At 47.0% G+C, this 13,540-nt stretch overlaps 1 protein-coding gene across 2 annotated transcripts in view; it reads right to left on the reverse strand.

Annotated features, from left to right (window-relative positions):
- The window catches only part of LOC115313047 (UPF0764 protein C16orf89), a 370,567-nt gene that overhangs the window by 272,548 nt on the left and 84,479 nt on the right, over nt 1-13,540 (reverse strand). Inside the window, exons 2-4 of one of the 2 annotated variants that reach the window (XM_029971942.4) lie at nt 12,228-12,287; nt 10,602-10,739; nt 814-961 (exon numbers count right to left, since the gene is read on the reverse strand). The exons of the other annotated variant lie outside the window; for it this stretch is intronic. Of the exons in view, the coding sequence (XP_029827802.2) occupies nt 814-961; nt 10,602-10,739; nt 12,228-12,287 (346 nt within the window). The remainder of the gene's footprint in view (nt 1-813; nt 962-10,601; nt 10,740-12,227; nt 12,288-13,540) is intronic. 2 annotated transcript variants of the gene reach the window in all.

Genomic DNA, 13,540 nt, shown 5'->3' on the forward strand with positions numbered 1-13,540 from the left:
ATGCAATAATTTTTTTTATATTTTCTTTATTTAGATGTAAATATTTGTCCACGTTAGTTGTGCCTCCTCCCAAACAAAAAATATGGACGACTTACCAGATAACCGAACCCGTAGAATGTATACTTCAACTCGAAACTTATGTATAGTGTTACCGAAATAACAAAATCGCAGGCACAATATTTCAGCTATATAAAAAAAAAAAAATCCTTTACGCGAGCACTCAAGCATAAAAAGTGCTTTCTAAATCCACACGCCAGTGACTCCTAAAACTCTGCACAAAAGTCTCGAGGTCAGATGGCGCGCATTCGGCAAAAACCTTACTCAATGTGAGCACAGTACCGGCGTGCGTTGGTGTATTCCTCACAGCGCGACGTATCTCAAAGACCTCAAGTTGGCATTCGTTCTCACCAACAATGTAATACCAGTGACACCGTAGCTCCACATTAAACGTCTAATCAACAAGGTAAACAACCGCCACTGCACCTCGATATTTAATGCCTGATCCGCCGCTTGAACCATTGTCACCATATATACCTTCAATATTCAATGACACATGAACAGCGTGAACCAGGGTCAACGTACCTAAGCATCGAATATCGGCTTCACTCTGAATTTGCAAACGTGGCCCTAAGTTTGGAGACATTTTGTACACTGAGATCACCCCCAACTGCGTTTTTCTTCTTTCTTTCTTTTTTTCTTTGCCTGACGCGTTTGATTTTATTTTAGTTCTTCCTCCAAGCATATTCACTAAGAACAAAAATAATGAAAAAAAATAAAGGTGGAAAAAAGCTTTCGAACACAAAGTACACCCACCTTGTCCGTGTTAGCTGGTAGACGCAGGAGTCTGAGAATGCTTCCGAGAAGGTCCTCTCCCGACCCGGCGAGGTTACGAGGGAGTTGTTGACGTGTAGTTCGGGGAAATCAAAGCTCCAACTGCCGGGTCGTACCAAGGGGAGCATGACTTGACAGAAATAAAGAAAGGGTAAAAGTATAAATTATAACCTCCAGTTAAGTCGTCATACAAAATAAGAAATCGGTCTTTCGACACTGTCCGAGGCGTGTTTTTTCCTTGTCCTCTCACCTTGGTAATACAAAAATTGTCTACATGTTCCAAGCATTGTGGGATTCTGTAGTGTCTCTGTTTACAAGTATCCTCATTCAGCTCGCAGTGTCCGTCATCAGAACGGCACTTACGTCGGATACGACTCTCCCTGAAAGAACCCAGCTCTCCGTGAACGATATCTGCCGCCTACTGTGCCTGAGGAACACCTACTTCTCTTTCGTTGGTAGTTTTTTACAATCAACGTACACTCTAAAAAAAATTTCTGCGTCTACTTTCACGCACAACATTCGGAGAGCCAATCACCGCAACTCACGGAAGCAGCTCAGCGAATGACAATGCCGAAACATATGTCTAGACCAAAAAACGCAGTCTGAGTTGTGACATTAAGCAATGCAAAACGTCACGCTTGCATTGCTTAATGTCACAACTCAGACTACGTTTTTCGGTCTAAATATTTGTTTCGGCATTGTCATTCGCTGAGCTGCCTCCATAAGTTGCAGTGGTTGGCTCTCCGAGTGTTGTGCGTGAAAGTAGACTCACGGGCTTTTTTTAGAGCGATATTGGCACTGCCGTAGGAGCTGATCTGTCCGTCACGGTAGCCAGCCTCACAATGGAAGCCATCGAGAAAAAGGCATTAAGTACGTTCTTTTCGACACCCACAATGTTTCTTCGCTACGTAGACGATTGCTTCTGCGTTGTGAAAACCAGCGAAGTTGGCCGCCTACACATACACCTTAATTCTATCGAATCAAATATTCAATTCACAGTATAACATGATTCTAACGGTTGCACTCCATGTCTAAATGTATCTCTGAAGAAAAAAAGGGAACCTTTTAACTAACGCACACCGGACCAACGTTGCTGGAGCAAGCTCAGTTTCACAGCTCCGCCTGCGACGTGAGCTCAGCGGCGGTCACGAGAACTAGCAGCGCTGCAGTCGAGTCTTACTTCCGGATTGACTAGCCCGCGAAGCTGTCTAGTCCGCTAAGGTACTGGGACCGCCACCTGGGCCAATACTTGAGCTTGGCCGAGTTGGCAATTTAGACCGATCTCACCAAGCGTTCGGCGCATGCGTGACGCCGCCATAACTTTAGTTCGCAGGAGGCAGGCAGCAGTGCACAAGACGGCTCGTGCCGCCTCATGCTCCACACGCGCAGAGCTCCAGCGAGGTTGTCACACGTGCAGAAGGACTAAAGCCAACACCACCTAGACAGAAGGCCTCCACACGCGTCATCATAGTCAGATCGATCGAGGCGAGAGATTGGGCACGAGTGCTGCGTCAGTGTTCGGCTGCGGCTCGTGGCCAATCAGCGCGTCGAAGGTCGGACTCAAGCCAATAGCCGACCGAGCGCGATCCGACTATGATGACGTTTCATAGAGGAAGAGGAAACCATGCGGAGGCCTTCTCTCTAGGTGGTGTTGCTAAAGCTCCCTCGATGCATTGCGGCAGCGGTGGCGTAGTCAAACTGGCTGCTGAGATCGGTCTATTCGTACAAACACTTCACAGCGCAAGGGAACAGACGCGCACAAAAATAAATTTCAAACACTCAAAGAAAGAAAACTCACACTGCGCTGACTCTGATCTCTGTGGTGTATTACACTTCATCTTCATCATCTTTCTTTTTTTTTTTTTTTTGCTATTATACACATGGAAGTAAAAAAAAATAAGAAAAGAAAAAGAAAAGGAAGCTCTCAACGCGGTGGTAGTAGGCGACGCGTGAGACAGGGCAGCGAGATCCGACTGCAGGACCACTAGTGCTCGTGACCGCCACCTGGGCCACTCGCCTCGGCAGGCGAGAATAGGGAGCTGCGAAACTGAGCTTGCTCCAGTAACGTTGCACCGGACGATACGTAATTTTTTTTCATCAGACCACCCCACACCTCACAAATCTTCAGTAGTTTCGGCACCATTTCGACGTGCCATCACGGCGTGTTCCACCACAGCCTCCTCTATTCTGGAGGCTATTAGCCGCGAGATGTTTTGGTGGCGCCCTCCTATGGTTCCCCCTTGTGACGTCATTACCTTACAAACAACAAGTTCGATTGTGTTTGTTATTAGCATGGTGGAAGCTTGAAATCATTGCGCTCCCAAAGGAACACTGCCAACACCGTCAAAATTAAAGTTCTTTCATTCCTCTTATTTCCGTCGATGATAAACCCCTTTCCGACGTCATAGTCAGCGTTCGGCCAATCGTGGAAGGCCGACCACAGCGACGCTTTCGGTCGCGCACGGGGCTAATGGTTCCAAAGATAAGGCTCTTAAAGAGGAAGTTGATATTACAAAATGGGACCTTCGAAAAAACGCATATCCAACAAGATTCGAAAACAGTATCCACAGGGAACTTCGTGACCCATCTGCAGCCGAGAGAAACCCATCCCTCCATGTACTATCGTGGAAGTACCTCAGAGGCACGAGCGAAGTTCTCACCCGTGCTCTCATAACCATAATGCATAGCAGTGACACATGGGCCCGTTTCCCCGACCATTGGCCATAATCTTCCATTTCCAAAAGATCGTCATCCAAAAGAAAAAGCCCGGCCTTGTTTATCGTATTCCTTGCGCCGACTGCAACGCCTCATAGGTGGGGACACCAAGACCTTCCCCAAAAGTCAACGCAGACACAAATATGATGTAAAAAAAAAAAAAGGACACGTAAGTAAACGCTCTCGCGGAACATGCAAAAAAGAAAAACCGCGTCGTCGACTTCGACAGCAGTGTCGTACTGGGCACCGAAAGAAACTGAAAAAAAAAAAACGGCTCTTTTTAGAGTCCTGGCATATTCAGCATACCAAGAACAACCTGAACCGGTCGATTGGTACCCTCCGAAGCAGCTATATTCTGGTACCCTCCGAAGCAGCTATAGGAGTCACAAAAAGAAGAACGATTTTAACGGCAGCGACAAACAGAAGAAGAGAAAGACTAACACCCAGCCAAATAAATCACCCGTGAACAAGTGACCGAGAAGCCCGCGAAACGTCGGGTTGTATAAACACAGTTGGTTAGAGCACCGCCAGCTTCTTTCATTGAAATTAATTCCCGACACAAGAGAAATCTAGAAGAAAAAACAATCTAGATTTAAAGGGATGCTGCCCTGAAATTTGGAGCTCACCAAACAAGGCTGAAGTGATTGGCGGGACGCTGCAAAGCACAGAAACATCACTCACACAGAGATATCTCTAATGGATGGCCGTATTTTTGGAAAAGAAGTGCGCGATTGAACACGGCAGACTAGTGCCACTTAGAGCCACTAATTGAGCTACGCTTAAGTATCGGCACTCTGTTCCCCGATATTGCTGGGGGCGTCGGCATTTTGGTGCTTGCCGATCACCACGCAGCTGCCGATCACCACGATTCAAAAGTGCGACTTCCTTAGTATTACACCTGGTGTAAGAAAGCTGTGCCAATAAATAAGCTACGCTTCAGAGTAGCGACACTTACCCATCTTTTGGCTTAAAATCATGGTTTCCAGTTATCTGAAGCTTTATCTGCAATCAGAAGAAACGCTTTTTCGTCCTCTACGAATGTTTAAACAGTTCGCGACAGAGAAAAGTAGTATAGCATGAGCTTCCCAACACCGAACCTAATGCCGAGGAAGTCACACTTTTGAATCATGGCGATAGGCCGTTGCGTCTGCTCTGTACAAGTAGTGCCACTAAATAAGCTACGCTTCAGAGTAACGGCACTTGGCCATATTGTGTCTTAAAATCATGGTTGCCAGTTATCTGAAGCTTTATCTGAAATCACAGGAAATGCTTTTCCGCCCTCCACAAATGTTTAAACCGTTTGCGACAGAGCAAAGCAATATTACATGACCTTCCTAACACCGAATCTAATGCTGAGGAAGTCGCACTTTTGAATCATGACGATTGGCCGTTGCGTCTGTTCTGCATACGAGCCAAAATGGCGGCGCCCACAACAATGTCGGGGAACGGAGTGCCGATACTCTAAGCGCAGCTTATTTAGTGGCTCTATGTACAAGCACCGAGATGGCGCCGCCCACAACAATATTGAGGAAGAGAGTGTCGGTACTCTAAGCGTAGCTCATTTACTGGCTCTACGGCCGACGAGGCCGACGAGACATGTGAAGTCGCGGTTCTCATTCCCTCTCCTCTTTGCTCCGTCCCCTCCAGCAGGTGAACCGAAGCGAGGAGGAGAAAAGCGAAGCCGCTTCCCCTCGTTCTCAGCTGTTCAAAGAGAATCGTGACGTCATAATCTTCGCTTGATCGCGCCCTTCTTTTCCAAAAATACGGCCATCCGTTTGAGGTATCGATGTAGGAGTGATGTTTCGGAGTTCGTAGAGTCCCGTTCAACGCTTCTGCGGTGTTATTTTGCGGAATCCTAATTTCGGTTCAGCATCCCAGTCAAGGGACTGTGAAATTATTTTTCAACTCCTTCCTCCTTAGCTCACCTCTGAAGAGAATAGAGAAATCACTTGGTCGTGTCGTAGTATTTCACCAGATCCGGTGACTCCAAGCCTCCACCGTGATTTTTTAAGCACACAGTGGAACATGTCATTCGCCAGCGATAATAAGTGTTCTCACGGCACCTCGTTGGCCACGAACGCGAATCCAAATATTCGTCGACGAATTGATTGTTGACAAGCGCATACGTCCGAGTGACGCTGTGCTCGTGCCAAATGCGCGAGCTGGCTTCGGCTGACGTGCTTCGGCGCCGCGGACGATTCACTGTGAAAAGGCGGAGGGCTTTCCAAGGAAGGAAGGTAAGAAATAGTCGACTGTATTTTCAAATCTTCCTATCGAAACGCAGGCTTGTGGCTTTCAAACCATCGTGTAGTGAAAGCTCGCGCAGCAGAACCCTGGGATCCTGGGTTCAGTCCCCGCCCCTGCCCGTTTCGATCTGGATGAGCATCGTACCGGCTAGTGCAGTCGTGTATCATTAGTGCGTGGTGGACGTTAAAGACCCCAGGCTAGCGGTTGTACTGCACTGGCTCAATTGCTCATCTACAGCTGGGAGACTCGTCGCCCGTTGAGGCAGACCAAGTTCTAGGCTATATGAACATACACACAACCCACTTTTTTTTACTCTCGTGGATTATAAAAATGTTTTTTTTTTTGTCCTCTTTACGATACGCGATTAGTAAAATCCCGATCTAAAATCATCTAATATAGAGAGAACAAAGAACAAGGAAGACGTTCACGGACAACCACACTCAGGTAGCAACGACGAACATTTGTTTCCGAGCGAAAGATATTCGCGCGTTTACCAGGAAATGCATAAAAACGAGGGAGGGCAGAAAGGAAAGGGGTTATAATCGAGAGGGCAGATAACAACTCAGCCACTGTACCGTGACCGACCATGCTCTATCATTTTTCTAGTCTTTGCCCGATAAATTTTATTTGACGTCATCTCAAGGTTAACGATACAGATGAGACGCGTTCCTTCTGCAGACAAGACGTGAAAGGGAATTTACCAGACTAGAAAAGTCATAAACATGGACAGTCACGGTACGGTGGCTCAGTCCTTATCTATTCTTGCGATTATAACCCTTTTCCCTTCTGCCCTCGCCCAATTTTTTTTATTTATTTAGATTATGGTTAACGCGCGAATTTTCCATGCCCGGAAATAAACATTCGTCGTTGCCACTGAACTCTATGACAATTGCTGGATCGCGCTTCCCCGCTTGTTCGCTGCAGCGCAAGTGAAGCCACCGGACTTCACTTGCTTGGAATACGATTTGCCGTTTTTGCTAGCCTTTGCTGCGGTTTTCCAGCGTGCTGTAGACACGTTTTCTACTCGTTCGTCGTCATTCGCCGAAGAAGTTTTTTGAAGACTCTGTGTATTGTTGAGACTTGCCGTTGTGAACACGTGGAAAATTTTACGAAAGTGCAGTGTCGCAGGAAAAAGGCACAACGCGTCGAAAGGAAGGGCTGGCGGCGTGTTCAAAGCTTCCTTGGCACGCCGAAGTGCCGTGTCTCTGTGCCTTCGCACGCTTGGATACCGACCAAGAACCGACGCCGTGTGTAGGTGTTTAGCGAGTGCAATGTGCGTGAAGCTGTTCGTGCTCTGGATCAGCGTCTTTTCACCTCGCGGTTTAGGAACGAGCTTAATCCAGCGTCCACTAGCGACGGAAGATGTTGGGAAGGTACGTCTTTTTTTCGTCCACGATTTACACAATACCGTGCACAACAGCTCCTCATCAGTGATCAGTGCTGGCTTATTATCAACCTACTTAATTGCACTTGACGTTTGAGCGCGGCTCGCCTAATTGTAATTGGTCAACAGATTGCACACGACCATATCGGCCGCGCTTCAACGATTTTCATTCTCGCCGTCTTGTACTTTTGCTTTCGAAAACCCCCCTGGCTCCACAACGTTGCCCTATTCGTGCTCCCACGGAATCTATTAGAGTCGATTTGGGACATAGCCATGGTTAATATAGTACATAAGAACACGTACAGATCTCCCCCTTTTATTGATAGCAACTCACCGGAACAGCTGGACGATCCAGAACTCCGTGGCCGATATATATAAATGATCTAAAGGCATCTACGCGCGACACACGTTCAGAACTTTGGCGCGGCGTCAATTCTTGACCGGTATCCAAGCGTGCGAAGGCACAAAGATGCATCACTCGGCGTGCCAAGGAAGCTTTGATCACGCCGCGACATCGGCGACACGTTTTCGACGAGTTGTACCTTTTGATACGGCTTCACGCACATTGCACTCGCTAAACACATTCACACGGCGTCGGTTCTTGGTCGGTATCCAAGCGCGCGAAGGGACAGAGACACGGCACTTCGGCGTGCCAAGGAAGCTTTGAACACGCCGCCAGCCCTTCCTTTCGACGCGTTGTGCCTTTTTCCTGCGACACTGCACTTTCGTAAAATTTTCCACGTGTTCACAACGGCAAGTCTCAACAACACACAGAGTTTCAAAAAACGTCCTCGGCGAATGAAGACGAACGAGTAGAAAACGTGTCCACAGCACGCTGGAAAACCGCAGCAAAAGGTTAGTAAAACGGGAAATCGTATCCCAGCGGGGTTGCGTCCGGTGGCTTCACTTGCGGGAGCGGCAAGCGCGATCCAGCAATTGTCATTGAGATCAGTGGTCGTTGCTAACTGAAAGTGTGTGGTCGTCTGTGAACGTCCTCCTTGTTTTACTTTTTCTATTTTGAGTACTCATAATTAAAACACTCTCGCTTTAACCATGCAGACCTAAAATTCGTTGTCCCGGCTCAATACAAATTTCATGGTCCCTTTAACTGCAGCTTCGTTTTGTGTTCAACCGGCACATGCGAATCGCAACCCACACCGAAGTGTCATTGGGGCATCTTCTTTCCTCGGAAACAGCACTTCTTACCTACAGTCCGTTGCAACTCAAGAAGGCCGGGCGAGGGAAAGCAAGGCCGGGAAGAAGGAAGCAGACGGAACGCTAGAGAGAGGAGGTTTCCCCTTCTCTTCTCCAGCGTTCCGTCTGGTTTCTACTTTCCGGCCTTCCTTTCCCTCGCCCTGCCTTCTTGAGTTTTTGCCAACCCCAGCGGATTGTTTACTGTTGGCCAGCGGACTGTTTACAAACAAGCCCGCGTATGCTCACACCAGGTGTTTGCACTGCGCATGCGCAGAAACCGGAATCGCGTGAAGTGAAGCGTCTGCGCATGCGCAGTGACGTTGACAGCGCCACCACAGCTGCGTCACGTCAGGGCCGCGTGTTGGTCCCGAGACGATTTGCAGGCGTTCAGATCACGCGCATGCGCACTTGGGGGTTGGGAACCCCACGGCTGTGTACTGTTTTCTTCAACATCGAACCCGCAAAAAAATATATATATTTTTTTTTGTTTGACATCGAAAATCAACATTGAAAAACAGCGAATCTAATGAAAAAAAAAAAAAAAAAAAAAAACCCAGAAAGTTTAGAACCCTAGAACATTGTGAGGTATAACTAGGGTTTCGTATTTTCGGTACATACCGATAAACAAACAAAAATTAACTCCCCAGGCGGTTTTCTCTGAATCGGTAAAAACCGAAAAACCCCCCAAAATAAAGCCAACATCAAAAAAAAGAAAGAAAGAAAGAAAAACCTCTCTGCTTTACAGAATACACCTTTTACCCTACCTTTTTTTCTTTTTTTCTCGTTGACCTATATACTTATAATGCAATTAAATGCAAAGGGGCATATATACACAGCCTAATATAAACTTTTTTTTTTTATTAAAACCGCAAACTCCTTGCTCTGTTTCCTTCCCTAACCTTTACCAGCATTACTGACGAAAATATTACAATTTATAAGGTATAAATATTATTTTCTTCACTAATTATACAGTCGGTTTACAACACAAGCCCGATAAACACCGATATATTTCCAGCTTTGAAATTAGATACCGAAAATAAACTGACTTCAAAGCAAAAAATAAACACGGATAAATAACCCTTTGAAGAAAAATAATCACCGAAAACACGGAACCCTATATAGTTATTGCTTACAATGTTGCAACAGACTGTAGATGGAACTTCGCTCCCGTTCACACTCTTGCGACCTCTTAAACCTTGGTTCCTTAAAACTTCTTAAACCAGAGAACACACCGGCGCCATCTATTGGGAAGCAGTGTAAACTCGGCGGTCCGGCATATTTTTTTTATTTCTCGCGCATTATCCTTTCTTTCTTGGCTCGAAAAGCTTTTGTAAATGTTATAAACGAGCCTTTCTATGGGTATTACGCACATTTGACCTCGGAAATCCCGCAAAACCTTCGCTCTTGTGAAATGCAGTTCCAGGGTCACCGCATAGATGGCGCCACAATGCCAGTGTGTTTCCTCATTCTAAAAACATTTAAGAAGTTTTAAGAGATCTCGTCTCTCTCAGTCGTACTCGGTCGCAAGAGTGTGAACGGGCCTTTACGAGTTACGACACGACGTGCAGAAAGGCAACTTCGTAAATGAAAGAAGAGTTTTTTTTATTTTTTATAACTTTTTTTCTCCACTTCTGCGACCCCATCAGTGCTTATAAAGAAAAAAAAAATAATTTGATAGCAACATTACTAGAACAAAAGGAATACAGACCCAACCTGTGTATTCTCACCTAATTGTGAGGTGTTTTCCCCCCTATTTCTAGAATTGCACGCATTCATTAAATGAACGAAAGCACTGTCCTCGTTTTTCTTTTCATTAGAACGAATGACGCGTGTTTCACCGGTTATAGGGGTCAAGTAATACTTCAAAGCGGTATTTACTGCAAGCAGTTGAGTGCGAGCGAAGCCAAAGCTAAGTAAGAGAGCCCCGTGCTTTGATGCCAAGCATCTCATTATCGCTCAGCAGCCAATCAGATGGCAACATTAGCCTATAAGAACGCCAAAGAACCAATCACGGAGCATGAAGCGGGAATTAACACAATGAGCCACGCCCCGCGCTTTCCTAGCTCTCAGTGACTCCATAGCGATGTGCCAGACAACTTCCGCCCTCCCTGAGAGGTACATAATAGTCAAGGTTGTCGCTGAGTCTTTGGACTCAGCGACAACCTTGAATAAAGTTGGAAAAGTATTAAAGGACGATTTTCAAAAGGTATTTTCATTAATGATCCCTTACCCTTCATATGGAGAGGGTCCTGAACCTTCTGATACCTCACGATGCCCCAGTCAAAGAGCTCAGAGGTGGCATTGACCAGCGCTTTGCTTCGGACGAGTGCTCGCCTCCACAAGACACTTTCTGGTGAACTTCTAGAGCCTGAAAAAAAAAAAAAAAAAAAAGATATCAAACTATTTTTTGAGTTAGCTTACAAAAACATCGGGATAAACGACTCAAGAAACCAGAAGCGCGACTTCGAGCTCTTGAATATCAACACAGTTATGATGTGTCAATTATATTTTGTCCAATTTCGTCGTTGCTCCCTGGCTGACGAGACCGAAAGAAAACAGTGATGTTCTCTACTGCAGGGCATCTGGTCGTCGCCAACTTGCAAAGTGTTCATTCTGAGTCGCTTGAAGGGCTGTCGACACAGGGCACGCTTTCTGCTGTGGACAACATATGACATGTTTTTGTTGTTGTTGTTTTTGTTTTTAGAGGCGCGCACGTTTGTTTTGCTGTGCACAGTGGAAGGTGTGGCTTGTTTGTCGTCCACAACCCAAAATAAATCACCTTCTTTCAAGTGACACGCTCTACTCCCGTGGTGATGTAGTATGACGTAAATATTGGAGAGATTCATCCAAGCAGCTTGAGTCACGAAATGAGACGGCAAACCTCTCATAGGCAATAAGGAAAATAGCAGCGCCCCTAAGGATTTAAGTACACCCTGGTAGCAGGAGACTGTCAACGAGTAGTTTCGGTTTCGGTTTCGCTGGGTTGTGTATCTCTCGTCTGCCATCGTCTCGTCACCGTCAAGGCTCACGCCGTCGTGGATTGCTCCACACTTACGCGCAATGCAGTAAGTACCATTTTCTTCTCGTGTCTACATATCAGACACAGCGATTAACGAAAACAATCACGATTTTGCTGGCATTTGGAAAGTGCGAAAACGGCGCAACGGCGAAGTCAAGTGATCGCAGATCGACGTACGCCGAACGCTGGGCCAGTCCAACTTCAAGCATTTGTTTGTAAAATGACATGACAAACCTCGCTTTACAAGAATGCGTTTTCAAGCGCTTACATGCACCTCTTGCTACATCGCCGTGAGGAAACTGACCACAGGATCGATCAAAATACTGTCGCAGACTTCACGGGTAGACCTGCACTTGCAGAATGCGTTAGACCGCGGAACGCCGGCGTCCGACATTTGGCTCTCGCATTTGAACGCGTTCGACGAGTGCAGTGGAGACAACGTGCAGCCTTTGTCTCCAATGCAGTCGTGGAACGGGTTAGAACGCCAAGCGCCAGGCGTCTGGCGTTTTGGCTCCCGCATTCAAACGCGCTGGGCGAGCGTGCAGCGGAGACATAACCTGCCAGCTCCACGTCTACCCACTAAACATTCCAATCGGAGCTCGGCGCTCTGAAGTCACCGAGCGCTCTCGTATCCTCCTCCTCCCCCTCACTTTCTCGGCGCATAGTCGCCGACAGCTTAATAAGAAACGCGGGGCGTGGCGAGTCCCGATCATCTCATTATCGCCCCGCAGACAATGAGATTGCTGCATTAGCCGATAAGAACGCCGAAGGACCAATCACGAAGCAGAAAGTGTGATTATAATAAGCCGCGCCCTACCAATCGGGGGAAAAACGTACCCACGGCGTCCTCCTCAGGGTGCGATGTCTCCAGGCGATGAACAACGATCTGAAGTTGATCTGAAAAGAAGAATAGAAACGACGAAAACAAACATTACGTTTGATTTAACGAAACTGCTGTAACGCTCAGTCACCCTGTTGAATATCATTTATATTGTTTTGTCATTGTTTGGTCTTTGTTGCGTTCCTCTCGAGCTGATGGGTGGCTCATCGCCAGAGTGCATAAACCGACTCAACTTCTTGACGTCACGGCACTGCGGTGGCGCTGCTGTCGGCACTGCGCATGCGCACACGCTTCACGAGAATTTGGTCTCTGCGCACGCGGGCTGCCCACACCTGGTGTGGGTAAACGCTGACTTGTTTATAAACAGTATGTCTGTCTATGCCGAGAGACCCCGAAATGTAAGCCTCGATTCGGTTTCATCAAAATCGGAGAAAACAGAAAATATCCCGACTTATATGCTGTGCTAAAAGGAAAAAAAAAAAGGAGACCCAAGGCTTCACGCAAAGAAATGTTCATCCATAGTTTCATTTTTCTTTTAATCCGGTATATGGCTTGTAATGAACCGTCCGCGCTGCAGCTTTCATCGGGAAGCACATCGTTCAAATCCTTTCACTCTCTTATAGGTACCGGGACGTTCACAAGTGTTCGGGTCGAGCGCATGTTACATAAAGTTTGTGAAATCCAAAGACTGTGCCTCGTTTGCTTCAACGTAAGCCGTGATAAACGCTGATGTGTATCGTCCGACCCGGAATTCGAACAAACATAAACCACGAAAACACGAACACCTACCTCGCTTTCTATCGCTAATCAACCAGACGAAAAGTGCCGAGTCAGTGGGCTGGGGGCGCATGCGAGGTGTCCGTTATTCCGCAGAAGGGATCTACTGCGCATGCCCAGAGCGCGCTCCAGTCTCCAATAGACAAAGGTGGCGGCGTGCAGAAGGCAAGTAAAGACCCCCCTTTCGAAAGTCACGTGCCGATTATTGGAAGGTCGGAACCACTGTACAATGGCGGAACCCACATGTTGGAACGTGCAAGTAATTCCAGGAAACAGAGAACGACGGAGCGCACTCAGCGCTAGGAGCCGAAGAGTCAATCAAACAGCGTCGAAAGTGCAACGTCACTGCGATCGTTACCTTCCTCTGCGAATGTGTTTTTGTTATTGCCTGTTTATCCGATCCCACTTAAAGGCCGTGTTCCAAAATTTACTCGATCTCACTCCAGAGTGAGGGTTTTGTACCCTTGGCGTTCTAAAACCTATCCGCGTCCAGCGTTTTTCAATCTGTGCTGTCACGTGATGCAATCCGCCG

Source organism: Ixodes scapularis, unplaced genomic scaffold, assembly GCF_016920785.2.
Source record: "Ixodes scapularis isolate PalLabHiFi unplaced genomic scaffold, ASM1692078v2 PGA_scaffold5__190_contigs__length_132052651, whole genome shotgun sequence".
Classification (NCBI taxonomy): domain Eukaryota; kingdom Metazoa; phylum Arthropoda; class Arachnida; order Ixodida; family Ixodidae; genus Ixodes; species Ixodes scapularis.